Source organism: Typha angustifolia, chromosome 13 (genome assembly GCF_048772165.1).
Source record: "Typha angustifolia cultivar Huaian chromosome 13, ASM4877216v1, whole genome shotgun sequence".
In the NCBI taxonomy this organism is placed as follows: Eukaryota; Viridiplantae; Streptophyta; class Magnoliopsida; order Poales; family Typhaceae; genus Typha; species Typha angustifolia.
This window is the reverse complement of record NC_133251.1, coordinates 370461-390919: the sequence shown is the minus strand read 5'-3', so window position 1 is coordinate 390919 and position 20459 is coordinate 370461. Positions and strand designations below refer to the sequence as shown.

Genomic DNA, 20459 nt, shown 5'->3' with positions numbered 1-20459 from the left:
AAGTGGGAAGCGGAAACCCAACATTAGGCAGGCCGCATATTACTAGCATTCGTACCGGTCTAACATTAGTCAACTAATTCCGTTTTCTTTTGATAAAATTTCATTCTATTTATAGATGACTAGAGTGAAAGAGCTAGTAAATGCAAGACATTTTCTGATTTTTAAGCCGTTATTCAGATGATAAACATAAGAGAGCGAGAGCGAGAGCGAGAGTTGTTTTCTTTTGGCGTTTGGTTCCGGACATAAATTCTCTCTTGTTTCGACGCAGTAGCAGTTCTTTTTCTTTCCAAAAAAAAAAAAAAAGGAAAACAAAAGCTTATATAGACTGTGAGAGACCACTATAATAATTAAAATTTGGAACAGGAACAAAATCTTTTACATGTATCCCATGCAAATGAGCTGAACAAAGGGATGCCAAATTACACCCTGTCAAAGAATGAACATGAAACCAAAAAAGAAAAAGGAGAAAAAAAAAGAAGAAGAAGAACAAAAGTAAATAATGTTCTGTCACCCCCTTCACCCGAAACACGTCGCCCTATGTGTAATAATACCTTACAAGCCCCCACAGCCCCCAACCTCAAGACATTTACTCACCCTATACAACTTTACATGCACTGGATACCACCTATTTACACCAAAACAGGTAAAACCAGTAGATAAGTACGCGGTATAACATTAAGGTAACTCCTCATCTCCAATACTTGCCACATATAAATTGTTAAGCCCATCGGATGTATAAATTCCCATCTTTTTGATCCGTTAGCAGCTTTCCTGGTACCCCCATTGTCCCAATTTTTCATCTTATTGACATAGCTGCCGAATGGCCTAGTGTGTGAACAAAACCGTCTGCTTCGATTCTAGGCCACCTCTTAGCGGCACTCTTTGACCGAACAGACATCATCGAGTCAAGAAAACCTAGTTCCAAAGAAAAGGAAGCAGGAGATGGAACATAGTCAGAGGTCTATTTGTCTAATCATCATCATCCTTGACCGTTGGAAGCTTTAAAACTGTCATCTCGCAGTGTCCAAGACAATAAGTGGCCCCCTGAGTCCCCGCTTAACAACTGCTTTAGATCCGTTGTAAGACAAAGGGCTGTAACGGGGTGCTTATGTGACTTGAGCACCTTCTGGAGAACCAGCTTATACTCTGGTGTCTTCCCATTCAATGCCAACCCTCCAGTGCCATTTGTGGGTGACTTACTTTTCCCATTCGTCTCATTTGTTGAAGAATGCACCATCTTCCAGACCTTGACAGCACCACTCTGGTGCCCCGTTACATACCAGTTTGTATCCAGCCAATCTGAATGCATTGCACTTGTCACGGATAAAACAAGATCAGAAGGAAGGTGAGAGGTGTTGACAACAGCAAGACAGTCCCCATTGATGCTCCACACTGCAAGGAGAACTCCAGCAGCCGTCAGAATCTCCCCCGTGAGGTCGTTCACATGTACAGCTGACACTGGTGCAGGGAATTTTGGCAGCTGCTTCACAAAGATCAAACTTGTTAGATCCCACAAGATCACTGTACAATCTTCAGACCCAGTTATAATCAGTGAATAAGGCTGGCTGACATAGAGGCAAATTATCTTGGCAGTGTGGGCACAGAGAGCTCGCTCCAATGTCAAGTGGCGTTGACCAGGGGAGCCATCTTTTACAAATCTCCAGACTGCGACCACTCCATCATCAGCACCACTGACGAGAATGTGACCGTCATGGCTCAGACCGGTGCACTGGATTTGGTTTCCACCATGGAGGTTCTCATGTGTGGAGAGAAGTTTATCCTGATCATAGCTCACTACTCTCAGGCTTCGATCTGGAAATCCCCAAGAGATGTACTTGCTGTATGTTACTGGTTTCAGCAAGCTATTGGCACCAGCAACCAGAATCTTCTCATTGAAAGTCACAATCTGTGAGATATAAGAAGTTTTGCGAATTTCTTGGGCAACCAGATAAGCACTATAACGTAGAGGATGGGGAGGAAGTTTCCTGTCTGTTCGCCGCTTGATATGTGGCTTGGGAAATAACTGCTTAGGGGTCTGACCGAAATGATTGATTTGAGCTAGAATTGAGGCCTTCATGGTAGGGTCTGAAACTGCATCTATATCAACATTTCCTTCATAAGTATAGTGGTAGAAAACATTGATAGCTTCTTCTGCTGCCTGTAAAATAGATAAAAGAACTAATTTAGATTTTTTTTTACAAATCTATAAAAACATGTAGCAAAATCATAATGACGAAAAGATTGGAAGACCAAATCTGAAACTAATCTCGGTTCCAAGCAGTAGCTTGACAATTAGGCTGGTCCAGTATCAATAATCAGATAAATCAGAACTAGGATGGCTTCCAAAGATTTTCTGCAAGTTTAGCAATTAAAGGTAGATCTACATGATCTTCCCTTCAATAGTCATCAATCTTAACCAAGCTTTCTATTTACAATTTTTTGAATCTGGGTTAACAAATAGGGAAATTGATTTTCCTTAATTTGACCCAAAGTTCAGGCTGCCATTTTTAGATACTTCAATGAGATAATCCTTAGAAATGCATATGATCTATCCATCAATTATCATCACTTCCACTAATTTTAGGCCTATTTTCAGATTTCTCAAGTTCTTTGTGCACAAATAGGAGAAATTAAGCTTTTCTCAACTTGACCTAATGTTTCATCTTGAAGGAGATGACTCATTAAAGGAAAGACCTACACAATTTGTCCTCTATCAGTCAACAATTAAATTTAAGGAAGACCTTTTTTATTTTTGAAATTTCAAGGAAATCTTTTTTTCTATTTACATAAAATCCCAACATTCTACTTCTCTCATATCTCATTGGAGATGATCCGTTGTAATATCATACACATTCCACGGGATATCCTTAGACTAGTAATTGTCCTGATGGGTGTCTAGAATTCCAGTTGCCAGATCATATCTGACCATGATCAATTTGCAAGCCTACGTATTATCTTGTACTAAAAATAGATAAGACAGTAAGGAAGCTCTTGAAAAGGATATTTCCTACAATCCATAAACTAAGAAGTGATTTTATATTGCATTTCATATGTTACCCTTGAGATTTTTGTAGTTAATATCCTATTAAAACAAATTTGGCTATTGAGGAGTCAAATAATAGTAAAAATAACCTAGCTTGTGTCACTGCTAAGAATTTGAAGATCACCAAAGATAGCTCGACAAGTGGCAAAACCAAATGATGAAAAATTTTAGAATAAGGATTGGAAAAACAGATGAGATCACATTTCTCCCATCTTCCAATGCGTTAGTAATTGATGATACATAGTCATAGACAAATAAAAAGATATTACATAAAAGCGTCAAGAGTAAGGGCACAATAAAAAGGTAATTACTGCACCATGACAATCTATTCAAGATTTAACACAAGACTTGCGAGTAATCACTGATCAATTTAAACCCAGACAAGTACGCACCTTTCCTCTTTGTTTATATCCAAAGATAAGGTCTATCCAGTGATGCAGATTCTCAGAAACATAATCTGATTCCAAGGCTTCCCGGTGCTTCCTTATGAATTCTCTCACACTGCCTTTAGCCCAAGGGGGCAAAACAACATCACCAACCTGCAAAACACCCTCATAAAAGCATTAAACATTATCTCCAGTAAAATGCGGCTCATTGTTATAGATCCAATTAAAATCAGAAGTAGCTACCAACTAAAACTTTTATTATAATTTACCTTCTCTCCTGATTGTTTCTCTCCCAAATCAAGATTAAAACTGTTCTCCAAAAACTCTGGCATATAGAAGAACTCAGGAATCAGTTCCTTCACATCTGATGTGTTACTCTTTCCAGCTGCACTTAACCATGTATCCCTCACACTATTGAACAAACGATCTGCGTGGTCAAACTGCCCACCTTGCAATTTCTGATTCTCAGTACTGAATGGCGGCAACCTTAAGAGATAGAAAAGAACAATCCCAGCACTAGAATAATGAGAACCATAATGAAACTTCGGAACGTCAGGGTCATCCCAGCTTTCATATCTGGGAACAGAACACAAGACCCAAAGGAGAAAGGTTAGCTTGTTCATAATGAGAAAAAAAAACTACTAATAGTAACTTAAGTAAAATATGATGGTAACCTTCCTAGCAATGAAAATGATTAAGAGCCTTAAGTAGATAAAAGAAACAAACCTTTTCCTGAATTCCTCCTCTCCCTCTGCCGTTTGGCAACCCATTGGCTTATCAAGCTTACGGAAAGTTCGTGGATTTGCCAGATCCAAATATTCACTATCATAGTCTGCGAGAACCCATGGAAATACTGGATACTGAGTGAGGTCACTATATCCACGACCTGCCAGCGTGTTCAGATGCATAAGATACTGAAAGTTACTAATTTCTCCATTCTGCCACCTCTTCGAGAATGATTTTGCCATGATCTTGAAAAGACGACCTCCCTCACTGCTCTCCTGCTTTGATGAACCTGAAATCGTTGTGTCTAACCTGTTGAATTAATGCTTATAAGTTTCCATAATCGAAGTTTAAGCATATCAAGAGATGAACACAATCTGAAGGTTTTCGAACTGTTAATAACTTTTCATATAACTTTTACTTCAACAAGTTCATGTAACTTGCTGTTCAATTCCTCTGATGTGATACACAGGTGACATAAAAGTAACAGCAGCAAAGTTGAAGTTCACAAAATAATTTTATAAGACAAAGCTATTCAAAGATGTCACAATATAGATCAGCCAGTGAGCCTCCATAAGAAGAAGCTAACTTGAACATGTGGAATATTCTACAAGCTAGCAATTCAGTAAGCAACATATAAAGCTAATATACCACCGTATGGACCTCGCTGTTAACAGTACAAACTTTATTGATTCATTATCTAGCAACCTAAGCTTCTGGATCAACTGATTATTAATATGGTACCAGAGCCTAATCTTCTAGAGGTCTAAAGTTTCAACCTCGTTTGGCCTTATTTAATCCAAGTTTTCTATCATTTCTTCTTGTGCGGTGTGGAATGATGCACATATCATTTTTAGATTACCTTATTAAAAATGAAGAGAACTCTAAAATACCTTTCTCAAATGAAGAATGCAGTCAAAATTTACACATGAATTAAACATCCAGTAAACAGTTCTATATGATCATGTAACATGCATAGTTCTCAATTAGCAATGCAGAATAGCATATGTAAAGCTTATTTTAGAGTACTTACATGCTATTCCTTGGGAGATTCATAGCAACCAAGTTTCTGAAAACTTCCTCCCTCTCTTTCTTGTGGAAAACCAGAAGATCATTACATCCATCCATGCTAAATATCTCAATTGCAACAGGACGCAGCTGATAATCACGCTTTAGGAGTTCATGAACACTATCAAGCTTCCACATATGCCATGGGTGGGGCAGATTACTGCTGCTAAAGACCTTCTCCTTTCCCCAAGCACCCCCGTTGTATGCCCAAGCTCTTCCACCAGCCAAAGACCTAGCTGTTATGCTCCATGATGAAGGTGCCTTTAGCTGGAAATCACTGCTTCCTGAAATATCCTTCTTCACACCCAAAGCTTGGTCAATCACAGAAAGCTCATCTTCACTACTTTTTTCACAAATGCACCCAGAATCATCAATGTAGAAGTTTTCAATTATATATAAACAAAGCTCTCCGATTAGAAATATACCATCATGCTTGTCAAGTCCTACGACACGTTCACAATTGTATCTGTACCTTATCTTTTCTGAAGGTTCGAGATAAGGTCTGATAAGATATTCTCCATTATCAAGCAATTCCTTCTCTGACTTGTCATCTGCAGTTTTCATTTCATTGACCCTTGTAGAAGATGACTGCCTAGGAGAGCCGAGTTCAGATCTTGTATTCATACTATCTGTTATTTGAAAAGAGAAGGTACTTGATTTGGCACCAAACTCCATAGCAGAGTGAAGACTAGGTTCATTCAAACTGCTACACCGATCATCATTCCAACCAGTCTGAGCAGATTTTGAGCTTCCAACTTTGAATCCATCACTGTCTTCTTTTAAGGATTCATAGTCAGCACTATCAAGTCCTTTCTGATTAGCATCATCAATTGAATTATTCAAACATGAATCTGTATCAGATCCTGATATGCCTATACCATTTTCACGATCTTCCTTTGCCACCTTTATGTCTTCCAGCTCAAAACCCCTAGTAAGAACGTTTTGAATTGTATTAATTTGATATTTGCAACGCTCAAGCTTTTTCCGCATTCTGTATGGTCCTTCGGTAGGACAGAGCTGCCATTCAGTTTCCAAGAATGAACGTCGTATGGGAAATATTCCTCTTTCATGTACGAGTTGTTGAAGCTGATTTTGCCACTCGCTTTCCGCATGAAGAACCCATCCATATTTATCTTGACGAATGCCTCTAAGCTTAGTGGACATATGATCACGGCAGGACTCAAGAGCATATCTCCGCTCAACTATCTGATCCCAGTGTTTTAGATCTAATTTTGCAGCATCCCGTGACTTTCTTCCCATTTCTCTCTTGCGTCGGACTTCCATGCCTTTTATTCTCACCCCAGGGAATTTTGATGATCCAGCAATGTACTGAATCCACATAATGAAAGCACACTGCTCCAAGACTTTATTGATAGTTTGCTCTGAGCTCTGAAGCCATTCAAAAAAGACAGAGGGACTTCCTGTCAGTAGTTTATCAAAACCCCCATGCAAGACATCCAATTGTGGTCCTTGATTTGGTCTAGACACAAGTAGGTCCTCTAAAGCTTGCCGACGATGCAATAACAAATACTTAATCAAATCAACTGCAAGATTCTGAGCAGTCAATCTCTTGTCATGAAGAAGAATGATCAGATTTATGCAAAAACAGCAAATTAAATCATTATCAATATTGCTTGGACAAAGTATAAGTCGCTTGTTAGCAATCAATAGCTGCAAAACAGTGCATATATCAATAGCGAATTCTTCATGTGGTGCTTTAACAAGCAAGCTTTTGCCCGTTTCCATCTGAAAGCCCAAACCTGAAATGTGATCATCTTCTCCAATAGACTTTAAGAAAGAAGGCAGGAAACAGTACATTATCATGCGGTTTGTGTTCTTCAAAATAGCATGAATATATGCCTCAAGTTGCTTGCTTCCCCTTCCAATGGACAGGATGCCTTTTCCTGAAGGTGCTACTTCTTCAATGCGGCCATCTTTATTTGCAAGTTGTAACATGGACAATAAAAACTCTAGTGTTCGTAGTACTCCAAGTGGTTCAGGAAAGGAACCAATATATACACGATCTACGACCATCCAGCAAAGAGAGTCCAAATTTACAGACCAACGGTTCTTATCAAGTTTTTTGTCATCCTCTTCATCATCTCGCAGGAGTCGCCTTTCAAGAAAGTTCATCAATCTACTAAGACACAACCCTTGGAAAACTAAAGCAGAATCAACGTCCACATAGAGAGGTACAGACTCTAGAATACCCTCAACAAAAAGGGTTGCTTTGAGTTGTTCCGAGACAATATCAGCAAGGATTTGTGCAATAAAATCTAAAATGGCAGTAGCTCCAGCAGAACAAGGGCCACCTCCGTAGCCCAAATCGTCAATCTCAAGCAACAGTTTGGAACTTATTGGGAAAAATGAATTTGCTGTAGATGTACCTTGCAAGTTTTGCTTTACATCAGGAGATACATCAGAGTCATTCAAAGAATATGTCGAAACCATGGATGGGGTGGCAGAAAATTGTGCTCCGGTGTCAGTATTATTTTTTGTACTACCAAGCCAGGATGTCAATGCAAGCACAGGTGATGCATTAGGTGTAGTCACTGTTTTGGAATTTGATCTCTCAGATAGAGCAGGAGAACCAAGAATATTCATAGAAGCAGAGCTGGGAGAATCCATTGGATGGCTACGATCAGGAACCCCATTAGAATTATGAAATTTAAATTCAGAAGCATCAGAGTTTACTGAGATCGGTCCTAAATCTTGATCATCAAAATTCGGAATTGTTTGGGCATCTTCGCCATCAAATGATTCACCAATATTCACCTGAGAAGAGTCATCACCTTTTATTTCAGCAACATCCAAAGGATAGTTTTGTGTACCAATATCTTCAGAGCTAGTACTTTTTTGCTCTTGAGGGAAGCTTCCAACAGTCATGGAGGTTTTTGCAGACTGTTCCTGATCTGGTGGCAAACTAGAGAACGTATTTTGTGAGCTCTCATTATCATCAATATCATTAAGACTCTTCTCATCTGATGGTGAAACTGTAAGATCTTTTGCCATCTTCAATGCACAATCAGCCCTATATGAGATTAAAACAATAATGATGATAATAAAATCATACTCATGCAACTGTATAGTTGAGAGAGCTAACTAATTAAACATACAATATACACAACATTAACAAGAAACTCAAAAAAACAAAGTCAAACATAATAAAGCATGTTCAACATACCTTACACAAGAAAAATATAGATCAACACAGCTTTCAAGAAATTCAGTTCGCCTACATACAACAGAGAAAGGAGGACACATCTTTGCCAAATCAACCATGAACCGCAGGATTGCAGTAGCAGCAGCAGGGGCTGCTGCTTCACCACCCATTAACCTTGCTGCATATGTCTTATGCATTAAAGCTTCACCTTGAAGATCTCCTGTCAAGTCAGTTGTTGCTTCAACAAGCTCTGCAACTAAGCTACCACTGAGATGTGAAAGATTACCATTTTGATGTGCAAGCATTGACTTCATGCTTAGTTTATCAAATGTAGCTTTTGCCATGGCAATTACAGTTTCTAGCAAGTCCACAAACTTCAACTCTCCATAGTTTCCATCACTAGGCATAAGAGCATGAAAATCAAGCATGCGAACTTCTGGCACCCTTGGATAGACTGCCTTCCCAAATACTAAACAGAACAATATGTAGTATAATTCAGGAGAATCATAAAATCCTGGAAGCACACGTGTCAGGCCTTGAAAACCTCCGCTGGTGCGAAATTTGAGAGCAAATGTAGGAGAGGAAGCAAGGCACACTCCCAAGAGGGTCATGATCCATCTCATACTGGTAGGATGTACGGCTTCATCTAGAAAAAATGTGATCAATTTGGACGAAACAATCTTATGCCATTGCTCAAGCAACTCTTCAGCATTGATAGTAACCTGTAAATCAATAAGCATCTCCAATAACATGTTCCTGACAATCACATGCTTTCCCATCGTCTCACGAATAATCTGATTACGCGGAGTAGGTTCAGGTGGGTCAAATGTCATAATTACAAACTTGACAACAAGTTCCAACTCGGGAGCCAGAAAACCATTTTCAAGAATGACACCAAGCAATACAACCAGTTTTTCTAAAACAGGAACTTCCACATCACCACGCTGCAGAGTTACAAGGAGATGCTGAACAAGGTTAATTCGACGCAAAATTGTAAGGTTGTGATTTCTGTACCAATGCATAGATACCATCCTTTCAAGGAATCCAAGAAGTGTAATTTGAACTGAAATAGGAGCTGTAACCCAGAGAGTCCAGTCTAAAAGAACATGTTCAACCATGTCAGCATTTGATAAGACAATGCAGTTAGAAGGTCCTCCAGATAGGTCAGTATTCTCAAGCTCAGAAAGATGACTAAATGAATCTTTTTGTACAGAGAATTCATCCAAATCTCCATGAGATCCAATTGAAGAAATTTCATCAGAAAATTTTGGTAATGAAAGATCATCGAGGCTGTCCTCCGAGGAGATTCCAACTGGAAAACTGACGGCTCGGTTTACATGTGACTTCTGTGGTTCGGGAAAAGAAGCCTCACATGCAGCAATTCGAAAGAAGATATCAAGCGATTGCATGTCAAACAATGACATCCTACGATGCAGGAAAAGTGCAAGAAGATGATAACCTCTTAAGGCTTGCATGTCCTTCACATTCTGAGGACTTTGATGAAGCGAGAATGCAAGCAACTCTAGTGCCATGTGCAGCATGTCCCTAGTTTCAGCAGCTTCAACAAGAGCAAGTACAACTGCCATTCCACCTACTGTCTGAATACTATCTCCAATTGTGCATTGATTACAGATGTAAATATCTCCATTAAGACGCCCATACCGTGGTATACCTGCAAATAAAAAAGAGTTGTTAAATTCACAAAATTTTGCAGCATGATGACAGATTTCATAATATTACATTGGATGAGGGTATACGCACCGCCAATAGGGGAAGCTGCAGCTGACATTGGATCCACAAGATTTAACAAGGACAATGTTCCAGATGCTCGAAAAGCCTCAGAAGATGTTCCATCAAAAGCAAATATGAGTTTCTTCCCAGAAAGTTGTAAAGAGAGATTCATCAATCTTTCCAAATCCCAGACAATCCCACTACCGTCAAGCCTAGAAATTCCTTGTCTAATTGCACTATCGATTCGCTGGTTATTTGAAGCCAAGGGCATTTCTGATTCCAACGAATCAAGGATTGCCATACTCTCACCACCACAGGCTTGGTTGGGGACAAACCTCAGAAGGTCTGCGTCCTGGAACAATCCCCTGTATCCTCGACCAAGAATATACATGAAACAAATGCTACCTGATGTCAATACCTCCTCAAAAAGATAACAACAACGGAGCCTCCATGATAGCTCAGAAGTTTTTCCACGGGTGACAGGGGTACCGAGAGTAACTTGCAATGATTTACCAAATGGAGACGGTGAATACCCAAGCTTTCCTGTGTGTCTTAACTTTCCATCAAGATAGAGATGTGCTACACTGGCTTGGAAAAGTCCAGCTAAAGCATTCGGCTTACTATGAACAACTGCTAAGTGATGCCACTTGCCTTCTTCTATTTCTATGCCAGGAAACGACAGTTGGCTGGAGTTGCTTGTTGCAAGAGTGAATACACCATCATCTTGGAGGTAGAGTTCTCCATACAATGTATTCCCTTCATCCACTGCACCAACGGAAAAGATCCGCAATACTTGCCCACCTGGTGTACTTCTTTTGCCAGAACTGCCCTTATACAGTTGCTCAAATTCTTTGGATTGGCACTTTAACAGATTATGAAACTGAAACCAACAGACAAAAGAATACCCAGAAGCAGGGGGCCATGTTCTTTCTCCCAATGACACCTGAATGGATGCATGTCCAACTTTTCTCATGTCCATCTCAATAAAAGGAGCTAGAGAAACATTTTGTGACCTCATATCTTCCATTTGAATCAACTTCTCCATCATGTTAACAAGAAGATGACTTGAATTCTTCACTTTCAGTTGAAGAATATACCTTACAAGCAGACGAAGCTCAGAAGAGGACAGCCTGATACCATAATATACATCAATGAGTCAATAATTAGACAAATCCAAATATTCTTCCTTTCATAGTCGACAGCAAGGGAACATGTAACGTTAAAGCATAAAACTAACCTATAAGCACCTAGAACCTCCACGATTCTCAAAGCATGATTAAGAAGTGGAGATGAACCCTCCAAATATGGGTTAATTGTCTCGAGGAGAAGACCAACACACCCTAAATTTTTGGACAAGCAAACATATAAGATTAACTGTGATTGAACTAATGCATGAAAGAACTTACAATGAAGAGGATATTGTCTGGGTCCTTACCGACAGATGTCAAATTCTCCTGATTAAAAGGGCTGGAGTTTGCTAGCTTTTCGATAAATCTTAACAAATCAAGCTGAACTTTTGGAGTAAAGAGTAGCAAGGAACGGATCAAAACAGCAACTGCACTAGCATTATATACCCACTCCCTATCAAGCCTAGATATTCCAAGTGATGCAGCTGAAAATAAACTTGACACATCTTCATTTGTCTCAGATGAAACATTCTCCGATTGAAAATTGGTGGTTGGTGGAAGAACAATCTCAAGTGCAAGCTCAAGCAGCAACCGGATAATATGTTTTTCCCAATCCACACAGAGCAACCCAGACTCGCATAGAAGATCATAAAAGGTCTGTGATGACATGATTGTGTGCATCCTTAACCTGTTAATTGCATTATTGCAGACACCAGCTGTCACAGCTCGCATGAGAAAACTGTAAACCTTCATGTGAATGGCCAAAAATGACTGAATGTCTGTATGTTCTTCACTGCTCTGAAAACTATGCAATATTGTTAATAGAAGTGAAAATCCAGTAGCCTCTCCGAAAACCCTCTGAGCTGAAATATTTGCCCCAAGAATACGCCATAATGCAGCTAACGTATCGCACTTTGCATCATTTTGAAGGTTGTATTGCAACCCCAAAACACTAGTTACCATTCCACTTTTAAGAATCTCAATCAGTGTCCCTAGTTCCTCAGGATGAGCCTGGTAGGAGACAAAGGCTGTGAAAGTCTGATGAAGAGAATTTGTAACATCTAATGTTTTTGTTCCATTAATTAAAAATATGCTTACCAAGTGCAGTGCCCAGAAAACACAGAAAGTACAGCTAAAAAAACTAAGGGCCTCTTTGGCATTGTTTCTATTGTATTTTTTATTGTGCATGTTCGAAAACTGGAATTATGTCTCATGACCCTCATTTGCATTCCAATTTAAAAAAAGCAAATTAGATATATCTGGCAGACAGGCACTGCTTATTTCTTTCTTTTTAGGAAATATGGCTGATAAGAAGAAAAAAATTTGATCTCTAGTGTCAGAAACTGCAATAGTCAAGATAGTAAGATGTGGAAACAATTTTTTTCTCTTTTGAACTACCAAAAATCTCAACACAAATGATAGTAAGATGTGGAAACAATAACTACAGAAATGCATTAATGACTTCCATATAGTTATAACAGAAATGAAAAAAGTAAATAAAGGAGAAAAAGAGCAATACCAATGGCTCCCTCAATTATCTTAAATGAATAAATGAAAGTATTTTATTTTGAAAACCCAATTATGTAATGTAAGGATTAACATAGATAACAAGACGGAATCAATGGGAATTTATAGAAAAGATCACAAGTCCATTGTTAAACAAGAAATGAAGGCAAATTTGAATGTTTAAGACTGTACAGTTGGAAAAATATGGGAGAGAACTATAGTCATACAAGTCACCATTGTAATTCAGTGATCAAGTCTTACCGGTCCATAACAAAGGTCATGAGTTTGATACCCAATAAATATTGGGGTCAATATTTAGTGAATGTTCCACTGAAGGTTATGTGTGTATGGGTTGTCTCTTGTGATCCGTTTCTTGAAAAAAAAATTCTATTCTCTAAACACTAGCCCCTTTGTCTAGTCTATGATTGGTCTATGAGCTCATGATCTATAAAAAACAATAAAGAGAGTGGTAATTGATATAATGGCATGTTAAATGATATAGATATCTAGCATATATTGGAGGAAGAAGCAAATCGAACAGTACAGCCATAACCCTGTAGTTAATACTCCTATATCTTCAGTTGCAAAGTACTTGGATAACCAGGATCAAGATCAATTAGTATGCAATTCAAAAGTTTGGGAGTATATAATTGGCAACAAAAGGATTCCAGATAAGACAATTGAAGCAGAATAAGACACGGCTACAAACCTGAAGAGTATCTTCAATGATCAGACAGGATAACAACCTAAGAACCCCAGAACGATGGTTATCTGATACCAAGAATGGAAGAATGATGCTGACCCCATTAGATGATCGGAAGGATTGCTGGTTAGCTTCAGCTCTCTTCAACAAATAGAAAAGGCAATCCCATGCCACATTAATCGTGCTCTCATCTTCAAATATAGGACATCTTTCAGAAACAGAGCTCGTTAGCTTTGGAGAAGAAAGGATTACATCTTTGTTATCCATGTGCTTTTGAAAGCTACTAGAGCTGGACTTGCTTTCTAAGTAGCTAGAGAACTTACTTTGCTGCTCTGCTCCAGAGAGAAGCTTGTGTTGTTTTAGATCATCTAGTAGAACTTCCAAAACTCCAACTTCCCTAATAATCTTTTTATACTGCTGATCAAAGGACAGGAGCTTTACAAAAAAAGCAAGAATTGTGTGCTTAAGGGTAGAAGAAATTGGTTGCTGCAATAAACAGCAAAGTGACAACAACTCTTGCTCAGGAACACAGTTCACAACAGTCACAGCATATTCTAAAATTTTCAAAATAATTTCTTGCAATGAAGCAGGAAAACCTGCCATATTTAGGATAAATAGGGGCACCGTACGCAATTGTTGGCACAACTTGTAGTTCTCTAGATGGCTTGAAAAAATTTTGAACATTCTATTGAGAACTTCTGCCTGAAGTTCAATGTTCTCAGCCTTTAGAAATATATCTTGCAGCATCTGAATAGCTTCAAGATCTTTAACCTTTGCGCTACCCTTATCTGACATATCATCACTAAGTCTATCAGAAGATGGTGTACGACTTCTGCTGTGGCCTGCAGCCTTACCATGAGCAGATTTTGAACCTTTCCCCCCAGAAACTTCTGCAGGACCTGTTTGTGCCAGATTTACAAGAACATCAAGTAACCTGGACAGTACTGGAGAAAGATGGGCAGGAGAAGTATCCCCTCGATTTTCCTGCTGTGACAATTTATAAGATGCACTCAGCCCATCACCTTCAGAAGTCTCCTGAGGCAATAATTTTGAAGTAGCAGATTGAACACCCTGATTCTTATGCAAGATGGAAAGTGTCAAAGCAAACTGAACAAGAAACTGGTAACCATGAGCATTATGTATGTCTTCCCTGAGCCTGAAGGAACCAGCTTCTACACACAAAAATAAAAAATAAAGTTCCAAATAAGCACATAGCTTTTGCATTTTGGTCACCTCTAACCTAAAAGATGAAATATTAATTCTGTCACAAGAAGTTTACCAGGTCTATAAGACAATTCAACGCATTCAAGTAACAAGTCCACTATCCCCATGGTGTAAGCAGCATCACCTTTCTCAGGATCAAAATCTTTCACTGCCATTAGGAAGACTTTAATCTACAAAAGAAAATAAATAAATAAATAAATAAATAAAGAAGCTGTTTAATCCATTGAAAAAGTATGATGCATTTCGATTCAACTTGAACGATATGCAGAACATGTAAAACATAGGAAAGAGATAAAATTACATTTTCTATTCTTGTTCCGAGGACAAAAGCAGAATTTGACTGCTTTTCTAATATCAAACCAAAGAACTGTACCAAATATCATGACTACCTTTTCATGAGGACGTACAAAAGAAATCATTTTCACAATTTAAAGTAAAATTTTGAAACATATTGTGCTAAAAGGTCAGAAGAGGACAATGTGCTATCATGAACAAGAAGGAAATGACATACTAAATGATGTTTGCGTATGTACTTTGCAGTGCTTCCATTGTCATTCACAAGAAGGAGACCGAGAATCTGTAGTATACTAACAACAATATATTAGCAAGTTGAAATGGGAAGGGAACTGATAATAATATACACAAGAGGCTGCTGTAAGAACCTGCATGGCATGTCGATGTAGTTGAATTGTATGTAAAGGAACAAGGCCCTCTCTAAACTGAGAAAATACAGTCAATGAGCCCTTTGCAACCATATGAAACAGAAGCTGGAGTGAATCGTCTTCAACCAAACTTGGTGCAGCAGATGGATGGCTCGCTAATGCCTTCATAATATGCACTATGCTTCCCTCTATCTGCATAGTATCATATATGTTAAAAAAAAAAAAAAAAACATGCCGCTATAACTGACAGAAAACTTATCACATGGAATTATTCATCTCAGGAAATATTGTCAAAACTTTTCTTCCAAGTGCATTGGAAAGAAGTGACATAATTTTGGTGGAAAATGCCTGAGGGAGAAAAGACCAAAACTACTTGCCTAGGAATATTGAAACAAATAGGCCGGCTCTTTTGTTGGTGAAGTACATTATAAATATAGAGTAAAACACAAACTCTTTCATGTAGATACAATCATACAAGGATTTCATGTTTTCCTTTAAGATATAACTGTATCTAAAGACTTGATTTCCCTCATCTCTGCACCTTTTATAGTTACACCCTAATAAAAAGCCTAATCACAAGAGTAAGGATGAAAGGATCTATTCTTTCTTATCTGCATTTTTCTTGTACACAAACTAATCCCAGGAGAAATATATTTGTTATCAAAACATAATTTTGGCAGATCAAAAATTCAAAACCCTTACGCTGCCTTTTCACCCGAAAAGCAAGATAATGTAAAAATTGATAGTAACACGGTCAAAACATAATATGCTATTACAGGAACCATTATCAAGGATTTAATAAAAATAAAAAGGATGATATCATGAGAAGTGCATCACCTGTACACTAAATTTTATTCAACTAATCAATCCACGCATATCTAAATATGAGACAAATACTTTGTCTGACCTGGTCAGCAAATAAATCAGGGAAGAAAATACAATGCCCAGATAAGAGCAGTAAGAATGACAGTTTTGGCAGAAACTTCTAGGATATAGTGCAAGTAGACCTACACTTTCAACCAAAGATATATGCATGAATAATTGCTCTGGATACAAAAGAATTAAGAATAAATCAATCAATCATAGACTAAGATGATCAAACAAGCAATTCAGAAAACAATTAGCTCCAATTAATACTAAAATGAACTGATCATAGAGAGTAAATCAAGTTCTACAATATGTCAAGCCCACAAACTTGGCTGCAACACCCACCAACCATATAACACCAACCACCACAACCCTAAACATTTTGAGGCTTCCTAGGACATTCCAAGGTTTTATATGCCAGAGCATCATGAAAAAATTGGCTGGCATTAGAAATACAGTTATTTTTCGGCAGAAAAATATCAACAGTGATCCCTTAAATAGCAGTTAGCCTCAAGTAAGCTGTATCATATATATGCTACAGTAGCTTCAAAAATGTTTTCTAGAGAATGCAGCACAAATATTCGAAAAGAGATCATTTATGAAGCCTTGAACTGTTAGGATCATAAATTGTAGCATTTTACTTAATATTATCAGTGGGTTTATCATACCTCAAGTCGCCTCACCCGTACAGCATATGCATCCGTACTTTTTTCACTTGCAAGTGATCCTTCTTGGCCAGCCACTAATTCTCTTTGTTTGGATTCATCAGTACTCAATAGAGAATTAAGAATATGAATAAGACAGCAGAAAATGCCAGAATCCAAAAGTGGTTGTTTATCAATCACCTGGAGACAAATAAAGAATGTGGTCTTAAAGTTCAATTACTTTGAGCCTTTGAGGTAAATACACACATAGAAGTATATTATTTGTGTGAAAAAATTTCAGTTAGATAGTAATAGCAAGTTGTTCCCATATCAAGCAGCAAACTCTTGGCAACAGCTTTTTTCTACTTAAAAGATTAAACCCTTATTTCATCATCAGTTGTACAAGCACTTATCATGCTTGTATTTTTCTATTCCTTAATTAGGGAGGGGAACTTTGTATGCTGCTATTAAGTATTAACCATAACTTCTGCCATCTTCTTCTTTGATACTCTATACTTCAACAACTACCATGCTTTTAGGCAGAAATTAGAAACTGAAGGAGTAAAAGCTTCAGCCTTCAAGATATAAGCACACAAAACTACAAGGACACAAGTGGCCAGCATGATATTCACTTTTTCAGCAAATTCTATAAAAGGACATTTTTTGTAATAATACAGTAGAAAAAAATAATAATAAGTCCATCTCTATGAATTAATAAAAATGAGATGCACATACCCCTGTCACCAGAACTTCTACTGCGTATAACAAACTTGAACCAGGACTAAGACCATCCTGTCACACAACATCAATACTTCATCAACATAACGGGCCTACTAAGATACAAATTTTGAGAACTGCAATCAACCAAAGTTGCTGGAAGCCTGGAACTACTGACCTTTGTGACTTCCGAAAAGAAACCAATGACATCTGCAACATGCAAAAATCTTTCCTTGCTGTTAATTCTTAATTTCTCCACATCAGTTACAAAGGCTCTTCCAACAACAAAAGAAAAAATATGTGCTTCGACTAACCTGTGATCAAAATTATGCAGGCATGAGAGCCACTAGTGAACATGAAATTGTTAGGCAATTAACCAATAAGTCATTAAAAGCTGGTATTTAGGACAACAACATTGCAGAATCTTCCTTATAAATGAAATAACATAACTCAGGTAGCAGAAGATTCCTTAACTTCAACCCTAAAATTGAAAACATGTAATACTTTACCACACTCAAAGTAATTTGCCCTATGATTTGGTAAATATTATTTATAAACTTAGGTTGCTGTTTCAAGTTTCCACTGCTTTTTATGTTCTTTAAAAGTTTACATATACTCTCAGCCGTCATCCTTAATGTTACACAAAGCATCAATCAAAGCTGGCTTCTAGACAAACAAGAATGAGATTCTGAAATATAGGTCTGTTCCTTATTAAATTTCATATGGTGTTCTTCAATGAAATGGCCAACTTGGTCCCAGAGAAAACTGATCCAGCATAGTAAACACTAAATTATTTCTTCTAACTAATCTGGTCAAACACTCAATATTGCTAAATCCTATGTGGTGAATTCAAATCAGACCTTGTGGATTTCCACCGCTACCTGGTAATCTAATTAAAACAATAAAGCATCGTTATACACTTTTTATTCCTTTGAACCATCATGAAGTAAAATGTGGCACAGACACAACACTACAGATACATTTAAAGTTCATGATAAAATAATGCCACCAAGATGACAGATTCAATGTAGAATATTTTCTGATGTTTCCAGGAACTACTTCTGAAAGCATCTCAAATGGCAATAGATAATTGGGTCTATGTGTTTCCAGATAATATTTCTTAAAGCAAAAGATACGAATGTCCAAAGTCAAATGCTTCTGAAAGCTTAAACTCGTATTAGTAAAGCAAACAGTATGGGAACTGTAACTAAAGTGTCAAATTGAAAAAGAGATGCTGTCATACTTGGTAACTAAGTACGCTACACTAGACTGCTGCTTGACTAGTCTACAGAAAACATCTACTGCCATGTTCAAGGCTGTTTCTTTCTCCTGCAAGTGAAATTTAGAAGGATAAGTATCCATATAATTAGCAGATATTAAGTATTATTGAGATAAAAACAATACACATAAGAAGAAGCATTAAAAAACCTTTTCAGAGCTGGAAGAGCGGAATGCTTCCCAAAACTTCTTAAAGTCCAATTCCAGTTCATGCTTACCTCTGCAATTCATCACAAAGTGAAAAGAAAATTACTTGCAGCACATCGTCTGCGATAACAAGAACACTAACTTTCTGTTTATAAGATAAAGCAAAATTTTGAATCAATTGCATAAAAGCTCTAAAATGAATCACATGCAAAACGTTCATGGCTGCTTCATCTTTTCTCGGTAAGAAGTGAGAGCATTCAAAAGGACAACAGAATACAAAAGGAAAGATGAAGCAGAAATAGGAAGAAAAAAAAATCAACCCGGCCTATCAGTGCAGATAAAGGGGAGAAAAATATCAGATAACACTTCTTTAGAACCATGATAGTTGGTCTTTGGAGACATAAGATTCACCCACCGTACCATTTTGTAAGTAAGCTTTGCTGCGAAATTAAAGATCATAACCAGCAAAAGCAAAAGCCGTGTGTACTAACTTATTTTCCTCCAATAAAAGATAGCAAAGGAATTGTTCAGTGTGATCTCCATTTGTCCATCACTTTCTAATAGAAGGATGCATCAAAACCATATATTTACCTTAGTTATATTAGAAAGCTCATAGCTGGCTATTGATATCTACTTCCTAACACGCATAAAATCCACGAAAGAGCAAACTTTATTACACAACGAGAGAAAAAGATCCGCTGACCTCGCAGCGGACAAGCCAGGTGACGCATTCCCGGACTGCGCCGATGAATCAAACGCTGCAGCTCCAGCTCCAGATGCATCCGAAACCGGGGCGAGCGACGAGGACGAAAGCTGATTGGATTGTAGAGGCTGCGGCGAACCGGCGAGTCCAACCTTTTCTTTGATGTCCTTAAGCAATGTCGACCATTTCATCGTTTTCCGCGAGGACTGGAACATAATGTGGCTCTCTCATCCGCCAGCCTCCTCGCTTCTTCTGATCAAAACCCTAGATCCGATCCAAAGGATACGAACGCCTCTTGATCGATCCCTTGCCGCGCCTCGCCTGCGATTCTCCTCACGGGATCGAATCGGAGGAAGGGGAGGCGACCGATGGAGTCTACTTTGACGCCAGATCTTGGATGCGAGGGGGTTTTATTCGGATCGGAAAGGATTGGAGAGAGTTCGTTTAAATTAGAAAATTTGGAATTTGAAAGATTCGGATTGGGGGAAACGGGGATTGGGATCGGGCAGAGGAGACGAGAGCTAAAAGAGATAAAAAGAGATGGGAGAATACACGATTTCGGTTGGGCAACGAAGGCGATACGGTGGGATTTTTCTTTTTTTCTTTTAATTTTCTTTTCCTTTTCTCCTCTCTCTTCCTCTTTCTTCTCTCTCTATCTCTCTCCCTGTCAGAAGCTCCGAATACAAAGAGCTCCGGTCGGACGCGCCCTCTTTTTTCTTTCGAGGAACATTTTATAAAGAACACCCCAATTTTAGGAACTTTTCCAT

At 38.2% G+C, this 20459-nt stretch overlaps 1 protein-coding gene across 2 annotated transcripts; it reads right to left on the bottom strand.

The window, feature by feature from the left end:
• Nucleotides 1–316: 316 nt before the first annotated feature.
• LOC140773320 (protein SPIRRIG) lies at nt 317–20377 on the bottom strand. 2 transcript variants are annotated; one of them, XM_073115806.1, is made up of 19 exons: nt 19693–20374; nt 18993–19062; nt 18808–18893; nt 17743–17878; nt 17583–17639; nt 16872–17048; nt 15337–15528; nt 15186–15251; nt 14730–14844; nt 13457–14622; nt 11550–12252; nt 11352–11454; nt 10145–11244; nt 8405–10055; nt 5186–8251; nt 4156–4464; nt 3699–4005; nt 3436–3582; nt 317–2158 (listed from the first exon to the last, which is right to left on the bottom strand). In XM_073115806.1, the coding sequence occupies exons 1-19, from the start codon at nt 19905–19907 to the stop codon at nt 980–982; spliced, it is 10845 nt and encodes a 3614-aa protein (XP_072971907.1). In that variant the 5' UTR covers nt 19908–20374; the 3' UTR covers nt 317–979. The 2 variants fall into 2 exon arrangements, with proteins under 2 accessions (XP_072971907.1, XP_072971908.1); XM_073115807.1 differs by lacking the exons at nt 317–2158; nt 3436–3582; nt 3699–4005 and having other exon boundaries at nt 4278–4444; nt 19693–20377.
• Between the last annotated feature and the right edge of the window lie 82 nt (nt 20378–20459).

What these genes read in the sequence shown, in the direction of transcription:
- LOC140773320 (XM_073115806.1), bottom strand. Translation starts at nt 19,907, where the DNA reads ATGTTCCAGTCCTCGCGGAAAACGATGAAATGGTCGACATTGCTTAAG. An exon ending in CCTGGCTTGTCCGCTGCGAG is followed by an intron (nt 19,063 to 19,692) that starts GTCAGCGGATCT and finishes GATGAATTGCAG; the next exon opens with AGGTAAGCATGAACTGGAAT. An exon ending in GATATAAACAAAGAGGAAAG is followed by an intron (nt 2,159 to 3,435) that starts GTGCGTACTTGT and finishes TCTATTTTACAG; the next exon opens with GCAGCAGAAGAAGCTATCAA.